The 22,634-nt window shown below is 42.1% G+C and overlaps 1 protein-coding gene across 1 annotated transcript in view; it reads left to right on the top strand.

The window, feature by feature from the left end:
* DIAPH1 (diaphanous related formin 1) overlaps window positions 1-22,634 on the top strand; it is a 61,626-nt gene that overhangs the window by 12,877 nt on the left and 26,115 nt on the right. Inside the window, exons 14-16 of the mRNA XM_015572627.1 lie at window positions 549-1,118; window positions 2,167-2,281; window positions 2,794-2,802. Of these exons, the coding sequence (XP_015428113.1) occupies window positions 549-1,118; window positions 2,167-2,281; window positions 2,794-2,802 (694 nt within the window). The remainder of the gene's footprint in view (window positions 1-548; window positions 1,119-2,166; window positions 2,282-2,793; window positions 2,803-22,634) is intronic.

The following is a 22,634-nucleotide window of genomic DNA, read 5'->3' as shown; positions in this document are numbered from 1 at the left end:
TGACTTTTTCTTGACTGGGGAAAAAAATCTCTTACTTCACCAAGCAGGCAGTGGTATTTAGGTTTTATTTCTTCTTTGTTTTTATTTTATTTATTTTTGAAAATATTTTTATTGATTTCAGAGAGTAAGGGAGAGGGAGAGAGAGATAGAAATATCAATGATTAGAGAGAATCATTGATCAACTGCCTCCTGCACGCCCCATACTGGGGATTGAGCCCGCAACCCGAGCATGTGCCCTGACCGGAATCAAACCATGACCTCCTGGTTCATAGGTTGATGCTCAACCACTGAGCCACACTGGCCAGGCATGAAGGTGCCTTTTTAATGCAAAGCATGCTGAGCTAAGAACATGAAGACCTGAACTTTAATTTCACCTTGTCACTAAATAGTTATGTGACTTCAGGCGAATCATTTCATGTCTGACTCCTTTCACACCCTTCATGTATGAAATGAGAAGGTGGGGTTAAGTAATTTTTTAGGCTCCTTTAAACTCCAGTTGTTCCTGAGGTAGAGTGAGAAGTATACTTTCATTGATGTTGTTTTTCTAGGTTGCCAAGCTGTCCAAGGAATTGGAAGATGCCAAGAAAGAAATGGCTTCTCTCTCTGCTGCAGTTACTGCTGTAGCTCCTCCCAGCAGTGCTACTGTTCCCCCTGCCCCTCCTCTGCCTGGTGACTCTGGCACTGCTATTCCACCCCCACCTCCTCTTCCTGGGGGTGGCACCATTCCTCCTCCACCACCTCCCCCTCCTCTCCCTGGTGACTGTTTCACTGCTATTCCACCCCCACCTCCTCTTCCTGGGGGTGGCACCATTCCTCCTCCACCACCTCCCCCTCCTTTGCCTGGGGGTGCTGCCATCCCCCCACCCCCTCCTCCCTTACCTGGTGGACCAGGAATGCTGCCTCCTCCTCCTCCCCCTCTTCCTGGTGGTACTGGAATCCCCCCACCTCCTCCATTTCCTGGAGGCCCTGGCATTCCTCCACCTCCACCAGGAATGGGTATGCCTCCACCTCCCCCTTTTGGATTTGGAGTTCCTGCAGCCCCAGTTCTGCCATATGGACTAACCCCAAAGAAGCTTTATAAGCCAGAGGTACAGCTCCGGAGGCCAAACTGGTCCAAGGTGAGAATTTCTGTGCATTTCTTTATCAGTACATCTTCAGAAACCACTTCACTTTTCTACTTTGTTCATGATTGGGCTTCCCTTTCTTGTGGCTCACATCTGTCTCTCTTTAGTGCCATTCATGCATGTGTGTATTCAGCAGGTATTAGATATCTCCTGTATGCTAGACATCATTTTGGAAAGTTCTTTGAGCCCAAACTCTGCTACAAAACCTAAACTTAAGTTAGTATTTTTGGCCTCTGAGGATTTGAGTGCCAGGGAAACACACAGTTTGATAACAGTCATTTCACTAATCTACAAAGTACTGATAATTTTGCTGATCTCAAGTCATGGATTAGTGGATACAGCCCCACTACCTCCACCCTCCAGTAAATGAGTTCACAGGGGATATTTGCATTGTCCAGTATTATTCCCACTATGTGTTTGCATTTAACCTTTTTCTTCCAGAAACCAAGTTAAAATAGAGTTAAGGAATTGTAAAAAGAACAAATTTGGCACAGTTAGCCAAATTGATGGGAAAATATGTGATGTAGCCCTAACCGGTTTGGCTCAGTGGATAGAGCATCAGTCTGCGGACTCAAGGGTCCCAGGTTCGATTCCGGTCAAGGGCATGTACCTTGGTTGCAGGCACATCCCCAGTAGGGAGTGTGCAAGAGGCAGCTGATCGATGTTTCTCTCTCATCGATATTTCTAACTCTCTATCCCTCTCCCTTCCTCAGTGGGGAAAAAAAAAATTTTTTTTGAAAAATATGTGATGTTGAACAGGGGGAGATGTGAAATAATGCCTTAATGCTTCTAAAACTAGTGGGTTTGAGGTTAGAAGGATGATAGGTAGCATAACTTGAATAATCATCAACAAACACACTGGAAGCATCAACTCCTGATTTCATCATGAAGAGCACAGCTGTTGTCTATCACAGGTCCATCTGATTCTGGTATAGACAGTGCTCATAATCGGCCAGCCACCTCTTGCTTCTTAATCAGTTTTCTAGGATGGAAAGTACAGAACTCAGCTTAGTAACTGTTAACACCTTGCCTGTATCCACAGTTTGTCGCTGAGGACCTTTCCCAGAACTGCTTCTGGACAAAGGTGAAGGAGGACCGCTTTGAGAACAATGAACTTTTCGCCAAACTTACCAGTGCCTTCTCTGCGCAGACCAAGAGTGAGTCCCTTCCTCATTCATGCAAAAAGGGCCAATGTAGTATTTAGAATATCCTATAAATGGGTTTCCCATCTTTTTCCCTTTCCTGGGTGAAGGTTGAAGAGAGATGGGATTTCAACTAGGAAGAAAATAAGATGTTTTTATATTTTGGGGATGCTGGGTTTGTGAAAGAGAATTGTATGTAGGTTGCTATTTCTCCCTGCCCTCTCTCCCCCCACCCCACCCAGTTGTTTTGCATGTAGGTATTTTATATCATTATTACTTGTGGGGATATGAGATAAGGTGACAGCTCAGTCTGGCCCCATTTTGATGATGCTCTTGAACCAATTCTGGCACTGCTGTTAAGGTACTAGCTCCAGACCTACCTACATAATTGATGAGGGTTGGGCAGAGTCTTTAGCTGGTTGAGCCTACTGTCTGCAGTAACAACAAACCATGTGTGATTCCTTGTTTTTCTTCCATTTTTCTCCAATATCTGATGCTTTCTCCATCCTGGCCCTTTGCTTCTGCAGCATCAAAAGGTAAGTACATAGAAGGGCCTTTTCGTTGGATCTCTTTAATATTAGAGAAAAAGTGAAACAGATGTAAAGGAATTTCTCTTTAGAAAACTGAGACTAAAGATTGGGGTTGATTTATCTTTTCCTAATATTTTTTCTTTCTTTTAAGAGTACAGGAGAACCAGTAGCTGTGTTGTTAACTGTCAGGAAAGAAATTAAGCTACCATATACTTACTCTGTCTTTGGAATGTGAGGGACAAATTAAGTAATAATACCATTAGCTTACATTTGTGTAAATTGGCACACTGTCTTAATTTCAAGTTCTAGAAACTTCAGAGATGAGGACTCAGAGAACCCAGATCTCATGAGTGTGAAAACAAGGTTTACTTTGCTTTCTGGTGCTTTAAACATGTCTAGTATAACATTTCAGAACATTCCTCCTTAATTTTTTTTAAGTTGGTAACCAATTGCAGTTACCAAGTCTCTTATTCATAGTCTTACTATTGATAGTATAATTAAATGATAAACCCTAACCAGTTTGGCTCAGTGGATAGAGCGTCAGCCTGCAGACTCAAGGGTCCCGGGTTCGATTCCGGCCAAGGGCATGTACCTTGGTTGCGAGCACATCCCCAGTAGGGAGTATGCAGGAGACAGCTGGTCGATGTTTCTCTCTCTTATCCATGTTTCTAACTCTCTATCCTTCTCCCTTCCTCTCTGTAAAAAATCAATAAAATATATTTTAAAAAAATAAATGATACTCATTTACTATATAAATATTCCATCTTCAGATGAAGAAGTAGAGACATGGGTTAAAAACTTTTTCAAGGCCATTATAGTATGTGCCAGAGCCAGGGTTCACACTGCAGACTGTGCAACTCCAAGCCCTTGCTCTAGCCTTGGCTTCTCAGACATGTATGTCTCTGCCCTGAGAGCTTCTGAGAATGAAAATCCAGACAAAGCTGGAAGCAGGGATACGCTGGCTTCTGCAACACTTCATTCATTTAGGCACAAATGTCCTTGAATTGACAGTGACTCGCAGGTACAAAAAAGATTAGATTAGGGAAGGTGAGATATCAGATATTTAGGGTTCAAGGGGAGCCAGATTCTGATTACAGTATATTCAACTGTAGCAATATTAACCCAGTTGGACAAATAAGACATGCTTATCTAGTTCTTGTAGAAGCCCTGCTTAGATGATTTCAGCCCAGTAGCTGCAGCTTGATGAGGAAGTTATTTGGACACTAGGTTTTCATAATATTGCATTATTTCCTATCTCACTTGCTAAATGCAATTCCTCTATTTTAAAACATGCCTGTATCTCTCTTATATTTTATTTCTACCTAAAAGTTCTCATATACCTCCTGGCTTATCCAGTATCAGGCATTAAAGAAAACATCTGTCTCACTCTCCACATCTGCCTCCTATAGTTAAAGGTCTTCAGCCACTGCCTTCGTTAAGGTTCAAGAAGATATGTACCTTTTTCTTAGAGGAGAGCTAGGAGAGAGGAATGGTCCTCAAATTTATACTACAAGTTCTCACATTTTTCTCTCTCAAGGGTTATTATTTCTGAATTCTTGACTTCCTATAAATCAGGAATTTACTTAGTTGATTTATTGCCAAGAGTTCAGATTTGATAGGCAGTGCTATAAAAAGTCTAGTACTTTCTCATTTTCCTTATGATGATCAGTAAGGAGTCTTTATCTTGGTCTCTTTGTTGACTCTGCTTCTTTAATTCCTTGGGAACATGCTCAATACTGTAGTTAACTTTTTGTCATCCTCTCCTAGGGAGCATTTTTATCACGGTGGTGGCCTCAGGTCATTATCCGTAGTACGTATAAGATAACTAGCTTTTCATTCTGCTTTCTTCTAACTTTCTTTTGTTGATTACACGATCCCATTAAAACCATTATGTTTTAAAACAGCGTGGTAAGTGATAACTGATGTTCTTTTTAGGTTTATTACTTTCTTTTAAAAACCTTTTGGGTTCTTAAGATCCACGAACTAATGCCCCTTAATAGTTGTGAGGTGAACGATATATAGCATTCGATGGTCTCTCTCTGTTAAAATATGAGGTGCATTATGGGAACTGTTTTCATAGAACAGTTCTCCAGGTGGTTAATGACTGAATTAGAAAGAACTCTGGCAAAAAAGCAAGATCTTGACCAAGAGCTGAGAATTTCATAAAAACAACAGTATTTTAGTTAGGATAGAACTGTGTGGGTCCAGATCCCAAGGTTTGTGCTGTTGCCCCACAGGTCAGACTGCTGACAGCTCTGGCGAGGTTTACTTGTCCTGCTCTCGCAGAACTTTCATGGTTCAGGCTTTAACAGGAGTCTGTGGTGGGGAAGCAAGCTCCTCTTTCCCAAAAGGGATCCAAGGGTCTTTTCCCTTTTCCCTGTGAGCCTCTCCTGTCCACTTCGTGGCACCCACCCAGTTAGATGTTTACCAGGAAATGTCCTTGTGAACCTTTGTAGTCTATGCAACTTGAACCTCCAGAAACAAGATTTTGTAAGAGCTCAACATGCTTCCCCGTACTCAGTGAGTCTTTCGGCAGAAAGATGCCTGTTCTGTTAGTTTCTTATGTCTCTCAAGTGTGTGGAATTAGAACAAATGAACATTTGTTGGGGCTCTTGTCTTTTATTTACTAACTTCTCTTGAATTTTGAGTAGGGTCATTGTGTTAGCACAGAGAAGCCAAGAGGTTTGTAATATCAGATAGTATGTCTTGTAATTTATAAATCTACTCCATCACTTGGGGTTACAAGGAGTCTGATAGGGGAAAAGCGGTATCTGCTTTAATCTGACTACTAATGAGATTGCACCAGAGATTTTCCTTCTTGCTTTGACTCTTTACCTCATCTGTAAAATGAGGTAGATGGACTTAAAGATACCTGTCAGTTCTAAAATGCTGGTTCTGTTTTATAATATATAAAACTTTTTTTTCTTTCTTGCATAAGCTGTCTTTGGTGCTACCTATCATCTCAAATTCTTCTTTTGTTTTGACAGCTTTTTAAAAAGTTCTGTGTTTTGTTCGTTGTGGTCTGAGTTTCTTCTTTTTCCATGCACTGGTGGAGATTTAAGGGAGAGTGTCATCAGATAAAGATAATTAAACTTTAATTCCCTCTAAACTGGAGGAATTTGATATATCTATCTGCAGTGTGCTCTTTCTCCTTTTCGCCACCAGATGGCACATGGATCTCTTTTATTTTAGATGTGTCATTGTTACGTCTGTTAGTGACGCAGTCACGTTAGGGAGAGGCAACCTCTGTTGTTTTCAAATACAAACTGCTTGGTATGCTGCCCTCTACCGTCTGGAAAGTCGTTTGGAGGACCGATAGTAACATTAAGACAGGAAGTTATACTGGCTGTTTTCAAAAGGATCTTGTCCAGCACAGCTCGTGTATTTAATCGGAGCAATTTAGTGTTCTTTTGGGAGCCTGGAGTCTGGCGAATGTTTCTTGTTTCAGTCTGATAGTTTCATGAAAGCATAGCCTTCCTTTTAGAGTGTTACATAGAGAGCATACTTTATTAGCTTGGTAGTTCGTTTTAAATGTTTATAACTCCATTAGATACACATTCATACTTCATCTCTGTCTCAGTTTCTACAAAATAGCTACTTCAAGCACATAATAGAACTATCCACTGATTATATACTGTTAATTTCCCAGAGGTACTATACTGAATTTGTTTCCTTCAGGGAATTCCCCTGGCCTATCCTGGGTAGAATTTGCTGGTGCAGAAAAGTTTTTACAGTCAACCCTTCTGTGACATTTGTTGGCATCTGACTATCCCAAGATAATCTCAGTTATAGAGCCTCCTTCTAGCTATTCAAACTCGAGTGTGCCTGTGTTATTATTCTAGACATATGTAGACTGAAATTATCTTCTAAACCCAACACAGCACCCACCATTACCTGCAGATTCTAGATCTGATTTCTGACAAAATGTTTTTACATGGCATTGCCTGAGACTTAGATCATCTCATAGGGGATCTGTATTGCCTAAATTTTTGTCAGCTTGATGCAGTTAGTCCCTACACTTAAATGTCTGTTTCTGCCGGTAATTTCCAACCTTTAGTGTACATAAGGATTACAGGAGGAACTTGTTAAAAATCCAGAGAGTCCAGGTTACAAGGACTGTAGACAAGTATATTTTTAACAAGCATCCCATGTAATTTTGTTATATATATATTAACCTGGCTTGACCCATTGCTTCAGTTTTCACTCTTATCCATGTTCTGCTTGCTGTCTTCCCTTCCCTGCCATAGTCTAAAAGCTACTCTACTTTTTCTTGTGATAACACTTTTATGTCTGTGTCAGAGTAGATAATGTACAAGTATTGTCTTTGTTTTTATGGAGGTCATGCCAGATCACTTTGGAAACAATTTGACATTGTCTACTAACATTTTGGAGGCTGTACTTCAAGGGCACTTGCTTCTACAAAATCATTTTCTTGCTATTTTCCCAGCCAGGTCTCAAAACATCTTTGGAGGATGTTTTGAAGAAGTTCTCTGCAGTCAGTGAAGTAGCTGGGACCCACTTAGCAATGGACTGGGCTGGAGAGGATGGATGGAGGAGGGATGATTAGAGGTCTCTCAGCTTTTACAACAAAGTTGGAGTTGATGAGAAACTGGAGGAAGTACAGATCATGATGGAGAGTGTTGTGGCTGTGCAGACATAACTCTTGTTAAGTCGGTTATTCTCTCTCCAGGGAGACCCGGAGTTGGTAGGGATCAAGGGTGTGATTAGGAGGAGGAATGGGATCTCCAGGAAATTTCAGAGCAGAGTAAGCTTTGGGATGAGCAGAAGAGGATCCATTGCTCTCTGGCTACATACTGAGCCAAACTGCTGCCCCAAGAAAAAGCACTGTTGTGAGGGTCCCTTACACTGTGGGAGTTGTTGGATCTGAACTTAGTTTTCTGCTGATAGGGACACATCTCCCTGCAAACATAAAACAGTAGCCAGACTGGTTTTCAGGGAGCCCTAAGGGTATCTCCACCACAGATTGGTTTTTTTTCTGGGCTTTTCTTTCTGTTTCTCTATTATCTGTTCTTCTGCATAGGTAATATAGGGAGTTCAGAAGTCAAGATAGTTATAAAAAAGTTTCTTCCCACCCTTGAATTCATCCATCTCATCCTTCCCCCACCCCTCCCCTCTAGAGATTATCATTTTTATTAATTTCTTGGTTACCCTTTCAGTGTGTTTTTTTAAATGCAGTTATAAGCAAATGCTAATATAGATTCTTATCCTCCCTCCCTTTACCAAAAGGCAACATTCTATCTATACTGTTACATATTGTCTGTATCCTGGACAATCTTCCTATCAATCAATACATAGAAATTTCCCTCCTTTAAAAAAATTCTAAAGCATGTATTTTATAATAAATACTATGACAATACAAAAATATAGTAATGAAGCAATTGGTCCTTTTTTTTGAAACAGTAGCTGCAATGAGCCATTTGATCTGACTGCATCTTAGCATGCATGAGTCCTTTTTTTCTCTCTGTTTTCACTGAAAACCCTCTTATATCATGACTGAACAGTTAGTGAACCACCCAATTCTATAAAAATACAGCAACTCACTCTAGAGCCTTGCAGCATTGTGGTATGAGGAAAAGAGACTTGAAAAGTTCTGCTAAGGGGCCTTCCAGACCTCTAGCTAGTTTACTGGAGTGTTATACTCTAGAGCAGAGCTTTGTGTCACTAGTATAAGGGCACCACTTCATAGAGGGGTATAGTCTTAAAAAAAAAGGATGACTCACCTAATTGTTTCTTCTTAGCTTTTGTCCTGAAGGAATTGCTCTAGAACTTAGTACCCTTTAACTGTCCCGTGTTATAGCTCTACAGAATAAGTCTGCAGTTTATTCAGTATTTAGGTGGGTGTGGGTGCTCGCCTTTGGAGCAGCATGGATGAATGCTCATGATACAGTGCTAGGCAGGAAACAATTGTATATAAGCTTTACTGCAATCCTGTTTTACAGAAAAAATACAGCAGAAGTAAAAGATTGGAAGAGTATGTTACCACAAAACTAGAAGAGTTTTTGTTAGGGTGCTAGATTTTTTTTCCTTCCATTTTTCTATAATGTGGTCATCTTATTATTATAATGGGAAGTACAGAAGGATTAAGAAGGAAATTGCCAAGGTCCAGGGTGCTTGAAAGGGGGGTTTCTAGAAGTCTTGGACCTGATAAATTAATGTGCAGAGTAGAGAGCAGTCTTACCAAGCAGGTAATGGCGTCTTTTACTTCACTCTCCGTAATGATCCTAGCCTGTTGGAAAGTCAGATTCCACCTGGAAAAGCTATTTGTTCTTCTCTCAACTCCCTTGGGTATGGGAACCCCTGTTAAACAACAGAAGGGCATTGGTAACCCCATGTGTGCAAGATGAGGTGCAGTCATCCTTCCCTTCTTTATCCCAGTAATCCCAGCTCTGTTCTAAGAGTCAGTGACTTTTTCTTTTGTATATATTAGATTGGAATATAATACACTGTGTGTGTGTGTGTTTAAATTTCCTCTTGGCAAGAAAAACTGCTAAAATCCTTTAAGAATGTCCCTCTTTTCCTATTCTGCTTGAATTTCTGTTCTGCTTGCATTTTTCTTTTCAGCCACGGGGTGTGCGCAGTTGAGCTATTTTGGCTCTGGTTCCAGATTGTGAGGTCAGAGACTGGGGATTGGAGGAGAGCATCAGGTGACTTTCAGTAACAGTGATGACGATCCTGCCCTCGTCCCCACCCCTTCCTCCCCCTCTCTTTCCCCACCCTTTCCTGGCTTCCACCTTAGGAACAAAGAAGGGAAAAATACAGCAATATGACGAAAACCAGCAGCTGCAGCTGCAGACTCAGCCTGGGGGCTGGGTGTTTGTTCCATCTGTTCTCTTTGTTCCACTTTTACACTATTCCCCTCCCAGTCCCCTGAATAAAATGGAGGGTATTTCTAGGATCCTTTGTTACAGAGAATGATTTAGAAATCTGCAGTTTATTCAGTACTTAGGTGGGTGTGGGTGAGACAGAGCAGATTAAAAATGCTTCAAGCACCTAAAAAAGATGAAGGTATTTTGCCTTCTCATTCTGTCTTATTCAGAAATATCTATTTAATGTCAGAGACTGTGATAGGAGCTTATCACCTATTATTTCTAATTATTCAAACAATGCTGTCTAATAGGTAGTACCTTCATTTTATAGCTGAGACATACCAGTTACAGAATTAATGTCCTTTGCTTATTAAGATTTCATAGCAAGTAAATAGCAAGCCAGAATTGGACCCCAGATCTGTTGGACGCAGAATTCAGCATTTAGTGAAGGGGAGTGGTAAGAAGGCAGTCACGTTTAGAGAAACCTGAGGTGCCTGCATTTGGGGACTGGCATGGCACTGCTCCAGTAGGTTTTGCTTTTCACCAGAAGGCAGTGTCCTGATTTCTTCAAAAAGTAGATGTCAAGGTAAAAAATGAGATCAAGGGGAACATAGAGATTAAAATAGAATTTTTAAACATGTCAGTCAGTTGCAGTGTTTGGACCTTATTTAGATCCTGATCCATTTTTTTAAGAAAGGAAAGACTTTATTCCTAGTACCTTAATTTGATGCCTTTTAGCCTGCTGTTCCTTGCATAAACCTGTCTGTCCTACCCTTTTGCTGACTTGCTCGGAGCACTGACTGTCCTTCAGTCCCTACCCACCCAGATCTCTAAAGCTGATCTCTTAGCACTCCCTCATTGAGTCACCTTCCTGGGTGTGCTGGGAAAGTGTGAGAAATTCAGTGACTGTATTGTCTTGAATGAGCCATGCTTTGAGAAGTGCCTGGATTTCTAATACTGCTTTGCCCCCACCCTTTCAGAATCCCATCGTGTTCCCCTCTTCCTGGTTCTTGTCACTTTGGAATTCTGTCTGGCTTTGTTCCTGTGCTTCAGGTTTATCCATTTCTGCCAATTTGCTCCATCCCTCCTTACAGTGTGCACATCCAATGATGTAGTTCTGTGCAGTTTAGCAGATGCCTATCTGTTTTGGCCAAGAGGCCAGTGGTGGGCATCTGGTTACCTTTGGGCAGGGATAACAGCTGTTCATTTGGCATGCTGTCTGTCTGTTTTTCCCTCCTGTGAGGTATACCTACAAATGGCTGTGAGGTGCTGAATTCTTCTCTCATGTACATTACAGCTATGAGGAATATAAAGTAGAAATCCTCCAACTGGGCAGCTTCTTACATTAGCGCATGGTAGCACCCTCCTGTTCTGTCCTCTTCCCAGGATCAGAGAACTCGGGTAGAACGTACCAGACATGGCTTGTTGTATGCTGGGTGGACTTCGTGATTCCAGAGCTGTTACCCTCACAGAAAGTTTGTTATTTCCTAGGGATCTTACTAAGTGTTCTACTCTTTCAGATAAGTGGGGGAGATCTAGGACACTTCCACAAAGACCCTATTTTTTCAGCGAGAACTACAGTGGTACCAAAGTCCACATTTTTTTTTAAACTTCCTATTTTGATTCTGTGCTCATATGTATTACATGTACTGCAGTTATCTCCCTTTCTGGATATTTTGCTGCTTTATTTAAGTAGCAGAAACAGTGGTGACTTGTACCCACAGAATTTTAAGCATGTTTGTGCTTTTCCCACCTTTCTCATGTGTTCTCTTTTAGTCATACGGTACTTGGCTTACTTAAGGGAGGTGTAGTATATGATTATGTTCCCTAATGAATAGGGACAAATGCTGCAGGCTTTGTCTTGGGCAGAGGAAGTAGTGTGGTCCTGAGTAAGTGAGTGAGAATTAAGGTTAGGTGGAGTGCTTTGTAGCTCAGCCTGAATCTTTCAGCTCGGCAGATGTAACCGGCATTAGATACCAAAGTCCTTTTTCCTACTTTACTTACTCCCACCTGCAATTCGTAAGCACTTAGTTTTCAGGATGTCAGGCTGCTCCCCCTGCCTCCATTTCCTGTTTGTGGTCTCCATTGAGAGAAGCCTGCTACAGGAATTCCTGGGGAAGTGATGGCTATAACCGCGGGACTCCGGAGGCCCTTAGCTCATTACTGAAGTTGGGGAATACTGTGCAAAGCAGGACCTCCCTTCCGTCCTGTGGGCCTTAGAAACTAACTCTGTTACCAGTTATAACCAAGCAATAACTGGGATTCAGGCAGCTGAGTCTGCCTTAGTCTTTAGGGCCCAAAGATTATTTTTCCTTCTTGTGCCTCAATTTCTATTCTTTGATTTTAGAATTCAACATGGGATCAAGATTCATGACAAAATTAGCATGGACTCTGTCAGATTGATTGTTTTGACGTATTAAAAAATGATGAAGAAAGTAAAACGGGGTCCCTCTGTTGGACAGCAGGGGGTGCCCTTTCCCTTCGCTTTATTGCCCGGCACTCCCTGCTGCATGCAGCCATTTTAGACAAATTGTTTTTGTTTCCAGCTAACTCCATTTTGTGTTGGTGACGCAGGAAAAAAAGAGTGCGGCAAGGGAGGGGTGAGACTGGGAGGGAGGGAGGCACTCCACACACTCCTTTACTCAGCACTCGATCACCAGGGACTTCCCTTGCTGCAGGCTGCCTGCATTCTGAGCAATAGATGTAGCAAGTCCCTGCCAGCTGAGCAAAGAGCAAGTGGCTACTGGCTGCTGGACACCTAACAGTGACAGGGGGCTAGTCTCTGACAGCAGGCAGAGCACCCCCTGTCTCACTGAGAATCTAAGCCCGGGTTTAGGTGGTTTTTATTACAGAGATGTTTAGGATGGTATTCTCAACTATAGGATCAGCTAAGAAGAAAGGGCCTTTTAAAATTTTATTTTATTATTATTTTATCTATCACCACTTATCCCCCCTGTTCCCTCTTTCACCTCCACCCACCCCCTCTCTCCAGCCCAAGAAAAGGCTTTTTCACTTAGTTGTCTGAGAAGAGTTAGATACCTTGATGACTCCAGGAAAACAATCTTTTAAAAAAGTTTTTATTTTGAAAATTAAAAAAAAAGAAACAGCCCTGCTCGGTTTGGCTCAGCATTTCAATCAGGAGTGGGCAAACTTTTTGACTCGAGGGCCACAATGGGTTCTTAAACTGGACCGGAGGGCCGGAACAAAAGCATGGATGGAGTGCTTGTGTGAATTAATATAAATTCAAAATAAACATCATTACATAAAAGGGTACGGTCTTTTTTTTTTTTTTTTTAGTTTTATTCATTTCAAACGGGCCGGATCTGGCCTGCGGGCCGTAGTTTGCCCACAGCTGATTTAGAGCATTGACCCTTGGACCAAAGTGTTGTTGGTTTGATTCCCAACAAAGGGCATGCACCCCGGTTGCAGGTTCATCCCCCAGCACCTTTCGGAACACATATCGCAGGCAACCAGTTGATGTGTGTCTCTCACATTGATGTTTCTCTCTCCTCTTGCTCCCCTCCCTTCCCCTCTCTCTAAAAAAATCAATGGGAAAAAATACCCTGGGGTAAGGGTTAAAAACAAACACATATGCAATAAATACATATAAAGAGCATAGTATGAATATCTGTGTTTCCATCATCCAAGTTTAGAAATTAATTCATGGCCGCTCTTGTTTATCTACCTGCATCAGCCCCCTCAGTTATTTTATTTGCCATCTCAGTTATTTTAAAGTATGTCATAGTTAGTCATGTCATTTAATTTGTAAATAGTTCAGAATGTATATAAAAAAATAAAGGCCTTAAAAAATACCATTAGATATTAAAATGTTTAAATTTCTCGTTGTCGTATAATACTAATTTTTTAAATCATTTGTTCATTTGAATCAGAGCCAACCAAAATTTATACATTGCACTTGATGTGGCTATATTTCCCTCCCCATTTTGTGCTGTCCTCATTTTTTAATCTTGCAATTTATTTATAGACTTGATTTCTTAAGGAAATAGGGAGGCTCTCTCAGGTTAGGACAGGGAAGATACAGAGCCAGACTTCTCTTCATAGAGCAGAGCCTCCCATCTTTAGGGTAACCCCCGAGGTGATGGCAGAGGAAGTGAAGGGCAATGCTCTGCAGCCTTCAGGTGGAGGAAGCACTGGAGTCTCTTACTGGAACAGTGGCTCACCTGGGGATATTTTTCCATTGATTTTTAGAGAGAGGGAAAGACAGAGAGAAATATCATTGTGTGAGAAACATCGATTGGTTGCCTCCTGCACGATTTCCAACCAGGGCTCGGACTGGGGAGGAGCCTGCAACTGAGGTATGTGCCCTTGACTGGAATCGAACCCAGGACCCTTTGGTCTACAGGCTGATGCTCTATCCACTGAGCCAAACCAACTAGGGCGAAAGTGGCTTATTTCTCCTGACATGGTGGCCTGTTGCCAAAGTCTTTAGAAAAGTTTGCAGACTTCTGTTACTAGAGAACATGGTTGAAGTGGACCATGGTCTTTCCTAGGAATTAAAGACTTGTTAAGCTGTGGGACACTGGATTTACATGCTGGGTAATAGCTGCATCCTTAGGGTGATTCCAGATCCTCTGCTTGGCCTTCCCACCACTGTCTCCCTGATCAGACCTAATGAGTTAGCGGCACTTCATAGACTGTTTTATAAAAAGAAAAAAATGTAATTTTGGGGGTGGGTATGTTTGAAAATTCTTCCATGGCTCCAGCATTATAACATCCCAACTCTTCCCCATGACCTTTTTGGAGATTACCCCTGAGTTTGACTTATATACACATGATGAGATGAAAGCTCTTGCTTGATGCTCAATCCTCCCCCTCCCTAAATGGGTCAGTGACTCTGACTTTTAGCAGTTATGGCAGGCAATCTGTTCCCTTGCTCCTGGGAAGGGCACAGGTTACAGAAAGGAAGTGGCAGGGTCTGAGCTCTTGGCAAGGCTGGCAGGGCACTTGTGAAGTCTGGTTCTTGGAGACTAGATTGGCTGTGTGCCAGTTTGGAAGTCGTAGTTCCCATTAGCAAAAGTGCTTTGAATCTGCTGAAGAGGTCAGGATTGCAGCAGCTAGAAATGTTCTAGAAACCCTGGCACTAACTCACCTTTTTACCAAAGAGTCAACTGAGTGATAAGAGTCTCTTTTCTGTATTCTCAGCAGAGAGTCACAGACATTTGCAAATGAGATTCTCCTCCTTTCCTCTGTGCTGAGAAGCTGTCTGTACCTACTTCTGCATCCTTGCTCTGGCAAAATGAGGCTGAAACTCAAGCATTGATAGGTTATATGTTAAATGCTATAAAATTGTATGCTGAATTAATGCACCATTCCTCTAACAGGGCTGAGACAGCTGCTAATGGGAGTATCCGATGGGTTCTATATTTGACTCAATAGCTGGTTGTCCTTGGGGTCCCTCCCTCCCCCAACCCAGTGTGAAAGCAGAACCACAGCTAGCTATAGAGCATTTCATAAGGATATGAAAATGTTAATAGGTAGTGTCCAGACCAATGCCTCTTTTCTCTTTGTCAGTTCCCTGGTGGGTGACAGCTTAAAAAAATGTACACATAATTACTGTCTCATTACCTTTAACAAATTGATTTGTCCATGTTCTCTTGTAGTCTTTACTTATACTGTATATGTAGTATTTATAATCAAAATCGTGTGTGTATTTTTTCTTCTTTATTTCAAGTTGAAGTGTACAAATCATGTGTATGAGTCAATGAATTTTCACAAAATTAAAAATGAAATTTATATCCATGTAATCAACACCCAGATCAAGAAACAGAACATTACTAAGAACTAGAAACTCCTTGTGTCCACTTCAGTTACAACCAATGACTTAATCCTCCCGCCCCTGACCTAGAGTAACCACTATCCTCACTTAACACCATGGTTTCCTTTTACCTGGCTCCTGTTATGCACAACGTGTTTACTTGTTTGCTTGCTCTTACAATGCATTAGTTCCTTCAGTATTGTTGACTCATACCACTTTGAATTCAATATTTGTCTTCACTGAGCCTGTTTGATTCTTTTTATGAGAAATTCTCAAATCCATCTATTTATGTCTGTCTTCAGCCCTGCTATAACCTTGTCATTCCCTCATCTCTTACCTGGAATGCTAACCCCTTCTTTAAAAAAAAGAAAAAAAGTGTTTATCAGTCTCAGTGACAGTCATTCTCTGTTGTATAGTAATACTTTAAAAAATAATATACTTTTGCCTATTTTTCTTGACTTATAAATGGAAAATTTTTTATCGATTTTTTTTTTTCTAGCCTCCCTGCTAGAAAAGTGAGGATGGTACTTCTCTTACTACCCTTCCCGTTTCTCCTCCAAATTATCATTATCTAATTTTTAGGTGGTCTTCTTTTTTAAAAATTTATTTTTATTGAAGTTTGGGGAGAGAGAGAGAAACATCAATGAGAGAGAAACATTGATTGGCTGCCTCCTACTTGGGATCGAGCCCACAACCCAGGCGTGTGACCTCTTGGTGCATGGGTTGACACAAGCACTGAGCCACACCCGTTGAGCTAGGTATTCTTTTCATGTTTAAACTTTTTATTGTTAAATATAATAAAAATTCAGAAAGCTACATAGAACAGATATACAACTTTGAATTATTACAAGGTGAATACCCTTGTAAACGCCACATGTCAGGAGATAGAAAACCTAGGAACCCCCATGCTTTTTCCCCCTCTAAGAGAAATCACTGTCCTGATTGGCAATCACTTTTTTATTTTTTATCGCCCAAGTTTATATTACTGAACACTATAACTTAGTTTTGCTTATATTTTAAAATGTCATTTTTGTCTCTCTTAATCTATAGGTTCTTCTTTTTCTTTTTCTTAAAATTCATTTGTTGTAAAAACTATATCACTTGTCCCGTGGAGTTTCCCATAATATGGATTTTGTAATTGTATTCCCCTAGTGTAGTTTCTGTGTCCTTTATTTACTGTAAATTGGTAATTGAATCTAGAGGTTCAGTCAGAATCAGGCTCTATTTGTCTTTTTGCCAAGACTTCATAATAGGTATTAGGTTTCTCTTCAGAGGGCACATAATGACTGGTTGTCCCTCTGTGATGTTAGCAGCTATTGATTTTCAGTGCATAGATTTATTAGTTCATTAGGGTTGCAAATGGTGATATTCCAAACAAAAGGAATTCTTTATATATTCTAGATATTGTCACTTAAGTGTATCACAAACATCTTCCCTGACTCTCTAGCTTGTCTTTTCACCTTTTTTTTTTAATAGTGTCTTGGTTAACAGAAATTTTTAATGAAAAAGTACTTAGATTTATCAATCTTTTCCTTTAAGACTAATACATATTGTATCTTGTTTAAGAAGTCCTTTAGTCACTAAGATAATTAATCCTATAGTTTTGCCTTTCACATTAAGGTTTTTAATTGATTTCTTTGCATTTGAATACAATTTCTTTTTTTTTAATATGGACACTTAGTTCCAATTCCATTTATTGGGAAGTATGTTCTTTTCCCAGTCATTGACATGTTCAGTTTGCTATATGAAGAGCCTTTATGCATGGGTCTGTTTTCTAGATTGTACTCTCTTCTTTTGGTCATCTTGTCTGTTTCAATGCTGATACCACATGATCTTGATTATTATGATTTTATAATATACTAGAGGCCTGTTGCATGAAGAGATTCGTGCACTAGGCTTTCCTTTCTCCTGGCTGCTGGCACCAGTTTGCCTCTGGCACCCAGGGCCCAGGCCTTCACTCTGGCCGAGTTCTGGCTGGAGCCAGCCCTGGAAACGTCAGGCTTCACTGCTCCACCGGCCCTGGAGCCATGAGGCATTGCTGCTCCACCGGCCACGGGCCGTCAGGCTTCGCTCCACCGCTTGGAGCCTACGTATGCAAATTAACCGCCATCTTTGTTGGCGGTTAATTTGCATATTGCACTGGTTAGCCAATGGGGGGCATAGCAAAGGTACGGTCAATTACCATGTTTGTGTATTATTAGGTAGGATGTTGATGTCTCCTATTTTTTTGCTGCTTTCTCATGAATGTCGTAGCTCTTCTTGGCCCTTTGTATTTCCATACAAATTTTTGAATCAGCTTGTCAACTTAAAAAAACCCTGAAGAAAACAAAAACAGAAATCTGTTGGGCTTTTTATTCTATTGACTATATAAAGCAATCTGGAAAGAATTGACCTTTTAACATTATCAAGTCTTTTTAATCTATGAATTATCCATCTATATTTACTTACCATTTTTAATGTTTTTCAATAAAGTTATCTTCCTCCATAGTGAGGGGTCTTGCACAATTTTTATTAAATTTATTTCTAGATATTTCATATTTTACATGATTATTTTTTACTTCTTTTTGTTAATTTGCTCATAATTTTTCCATAGGTTTGTTTAGATTGTTTTTATACTGACAATCATCATCTTCAAATGAGTGTTATTTCTTCCTTTCTGATTCTTAGAATTTGTGTTTCTTTTTCTTGCCTTACTAGAGGCCTGGTGCACAAAATTTGTGCACAGCGGTGGTGGAGGGGGGTGTCCTTCAGCCCAGCCTGCACCCTCTCCAACCTGGGACCCCTCAAGGGATGTCCGACTGCCCTCTCACAATCCAGGACTGCTGCCTCCCAACCGCTCGCCTGCCTGCCTGATTGCCCCTAACCACTTCTGCCTACCAGCCTGATCACCCCCTAACTACTCCCCTGCCAGCCTGATCGATGCTAACTGCTCCCCTGCCGGCCCAATGCCCCTAACTGCCCTCCCTTGCTGGCCTGGTCACCCCTAACTGCCCTCCCCTGCAGGCCTTGCCCCTCCCAACTACTCTCCCCTCCCGGCCTCGTTGCCCTTAACTGCCCTCCCCTGCTGGCTTGGTTGCCTCCAACTGCCCTCGCCTACAGGCCTGGTCCTCCCTAACTTCCCTCCCCTATAGGCCTTGTCCCTCCCAACTACCCTCGCCTCCCGGCCCAATTGTCCCTAACTGCCCTCCCCTGCTGACCTGGTTGCCCCCAACTACCCTCCCCTGCAGGCCTCATCGCCCCCAACTGTCCTCCTCTGCAAGCTTGGTTTGCCCCCTGCTGGCCTGGTCACCCCTAGCTTCCCTCCCTTGCCAGCCTAGTCGCCCCTAACTGCCCTCCCCTGCAGGCCTGGGTTCCCCCTAACTGTCCCCTGCAGGCCTGGGTCCCACCCCCCAACTGTCCTCCCCTGCTGGCCTGATCACCCACAACTGCCCTCCCCTGCTGGCCATCTTGTGTCCACATGGGGGTGGCCATCTTGTGTGTTGGAGTGATGGTCAGTTTGCATATTATTCTTTTATTAGATAGGACTAGAGGCCCGGTGCACGAAATTCGTGCACTTGGGGGGTGTTTCCCCTCAGCCCAGCCTGCCCTTCTTACAGTCCAGAAGCCCTCAGTGGATGTCCTACTGACGGCCACAGTCTGGCAGCAGAGGCTCGGAGCAGGCGTCGTGTGTGTGTGTGTGTGTGTGTGTGTGTGTGTGTGTGTGTGTGTGTCTGCGTCTGCGTGTCTGCTGGGGTCCTGCCCCCAGCCACACCGTGGAGGGTAGTTGGGAGGGACAAGGCCTACAGGGGAGGGCAGTGTTGATCTCTCAGGCTTCTGGCCTCCACTGCGTGTTGTACTCTCCCTTGAGCTGTGGCCAAGGTGGGGTGCTGCCTGCAGGCAGTGCTTTCTTGCTCACGGATAGCCAGATCGTCGCGGAGACCTGTGGGCAGGCCCTCCTGGGGGCTGCCTGCAGGCGCACTTTCCTGCTCTGGGATCGCCATGGTGACCCAGGAGCAGGCCCACCTGGGGGCTGCCTGCAGGCCACACTTTCCTGCTCTGGGATCCCCACAGCGACCCGGGGTCAGTCCCTGCTGGGTGCTGCCTATGGGCGGCACTTTCCTGCTCTCGGATCGCCACGGGGTCCCGGCTGGCATGAGGCTTAGGCGGCACACAGGGGTCCCGGCTGGGGGCGGGGCTTACGTGGCACACGGGAGTCCTGGCTTGGGGCGGAGATGCACATGGGGCCTGGATGGTGGCTCGCGCTGTCCCACCCTGCCTGCAGTATGCATATTAGCCACCATCTTTGTTGGAGGCTAATTTGCATATTGCGCTCATTAGCCAGTGGGAGGCGTAGCAAAGGTACGGTCAATTACCATCTTTGTCTATTATTAGATAGGATTGCACTGGCTGAGACCTCCAGCCAATGCTGTTTAATGAAGTGATGATCTTGAATATTTTTTTTCTTGCTCTTCATCTCAGAGGGAAGGTTTTTGACATTTTGGTATGTTACAAACTAATAACTCTTTATCCTTCGGTGTGCATTTCACAATAACAGGTCTATAACCACAGTATAATTATCAAAATTAGGATATATTTAGACTTAGAATTATTGCATCTTGTGGATTGACCCTTTATCATTATGAGTTGTGTCTATTCAAGGCACTAGCATTATTAGAGATGAAATCTTTATCATATTAGTATAGCTACATCAGGTTTCTTTTGGTTAACATATCTTTTTCTACTATTTTACCTTCTGTAGTTCTGTGGCATTATTTAAGGTGTGTCTTTTGCAAGCAGAACATATTTAGTGTGTATGTTTTGTAAATTCAGTCTGATAATCTTAGTCTTTTCACTGCAAAATATTTAATCCATTTGAATAGATGTATACCATTATTTTCTATTTGATTTTTTTTAACTTACATCCTATTTCTGTCTTTGCCTTCTTTTAGATTCATTTAAAACTTTATTATTTCACATTTCCCCTAGTCATACATTTTTTACTGTCCTTTTTGGGGGTACCTTAGAAATTACAACATGTTTGCTTGACTTATTACAGTCTAATACAAACGATAACTTACAACCTTCTAGATCAGGGGTGGGCAAACTTTTTGACTCGAGGGCCACAATGGATTCTTAAACTGGACCGGAGGGCCGGAACAAAAGCATGGATGGAGTGTTTGTGTGAACTAATATAAATTCAAAGTAAACATCATTACATAAAAGGGTACGGTCTTTTTTTTTTTTTTTTTTTTTTTTTTTTTTTAGTTTTATTCATTTCAAATGGGCCAGATCTGGCCTGCGGGCCGTAGTTTGCCCACGGCTGTTCTAGATAATGCTAGAACTTTAAAACATTTTAACTATTCACTACGTATTCTCTTTTGAGTTATTGATGTCATGCATTTTAATTCTACATGTTTTAAACCCCACATTTTGCTGTTATTTTGTAATATCCATATTCACTTAAAAACACTTACAGTGTTTTTCCTTCCTGTCTGCATTTCTGTATTTCCTTTTGGTGTAATTTGTTTTCCGCTGCCTGAATAAATACTCTTTTTAGTATTTATTTTAATTCAGGTGTATTGATAATGACTTCTCTGTTTTTGTCTAGCTATATGGTTATTTAACCTATATTTTTGAAGGGTATTTTTTGTTTTCTTCTTTTTAAAAAAAATTTTTTATTGATTTCAGAGAGGAAGGGAGAGGGAGAGGAAGAGCGATAGAAACATCAATGATGAGAAAGAATCATTGATCGGCTACCTCCTGCACACCCCCTACTGGGGATCAAGCCCGCAACCTGGGCATGTGCCCTTGACTGGAATCGAACTCAGGACCCTTCAGTCTGCAGGCTGGTGCTCTAACCGCTGGGCGTGTTTTTCTCTTTAAAAAACAAACAAACAAAAAACTCCATTGTCAGTGTTATTATTGTTCATTTGAAGGTAATATATTGTATCCATTGCTATTTTGAGAATTTTTTTTCTCTGGTTAAAACAGTTTTACTGTGATGATGTGCCATGGTGTAGTTTTCTTTGTATTTACCCTTGGAATTCTCTGAATATCTAGATTCTGTATGTTGAAGTATTTCTTCACTTTTGGTAAGTTCACAGCTGTTTTCTCTTATTGCTTCTGTCCACTTTTTTTTTTATTGGTATTTTATTTTGCTTTCAAGTTTCTGCCAGTGAATATTGCAGCACTCCATTTTTTGTGTATGTGTGTGTGTAGGTGTTTTGTTTTTGTTATTTTTAATATTTTACTCTCAGCATCGACTTTCTCTGCCTATCTCTCTAAAATTTCCCTTTTAGACTGAAAGCCTGTAGCACCTCTTATGCTCCATGATATTTAATAGTCAATATTTCCAGCTTTATTGAAGTACTAGAGGCCCGGTGCACCATTTTCCCCAGCTACCCAAAGCCAGCCTTGCCCCACGCTGCCACCGACCCCAGTTCCCTGTTCACCATCTGGTGATTGGTGCCTGACGGTGTTCCCGCCCGCTTGCTGGCCATACCCCACCGTGGGTGCCATCAGGTGATCAGAACCTGCTGGCCAGGGAAAGGGATCAAGAGGTGGTCAGTGTGCCTAATAGTGACTGGTTCAGCGGTCGTTCTAGTCGTTCTGCCATTAGGGTCAATTTGAATATTACCCTTTTATTATATAGGATAGAGGCCTGGTGCACAGGTTGGGGCTGGCTGGCCTGCCCTGAAGGGGGCCCGATCCCAGATTGGGGTGGGGGTCCCCGCTAGGGGGAGGCGCCACGGGTGGTTTGCAGGCTGGCCATGCCCCCCCGCTTTGTCAGGAAGGACGTCCAGTCTATCTAGTCTAATTAGCATATTACCCTTTTATTAGTATAGATATTTAGTATACAAAAATGTGCATATACTGGTATCCTATCTAATAATAGACAAACATGGTAATTGACCGTACCTTTGCTATGCCTCCCATTGGCTAATCAGCACGATATGCAAATTAACCCAACCAAGGTGGCAGCCAGCAGACATGCAGCTGAAGTGAGCAGGAGGCTTGCTTGCTCCAGTGATGGAGGAAGCCAAGGTTCCCCGCCTGCCGCGGCCTGGCTCTGAGCCCAAAAGCAACAATGTTTCAATTATAGAAGCTAAACAAACCCCAGATACTTGCTTTCATCCGGCTACGGTCTCAGAGTTGGGAGCGCCACTGACAGCAACAGTGTCTCAATTATAGAAGGTAAATAAATCCCAGGATTAAAGAAAAAAAGGAGAGGCTGGGAGCTTCAGTCCCAGACAACC

The sequence above is a fragment of the Myotis davidii genome, unplaced genomic scaffold (assembly GCF_000327345.1).
Source record: "Myotis davidii unplaced genomic scaffold, ASM32734v1 scaffold89, whole genome shotgun sequence".
Classification (NCBI taxonomy): Eukaryota; Metazoa; Chordata; class Mammalia; order Chiroptera; family Vespertilionidae; genus Myotis; species Myotis davidii.
The sequence above is the reverse complement of the archived record's forward strand: the minus strand, read 5'-3'. Positions and strand labels throughout refer to the sequence as shown.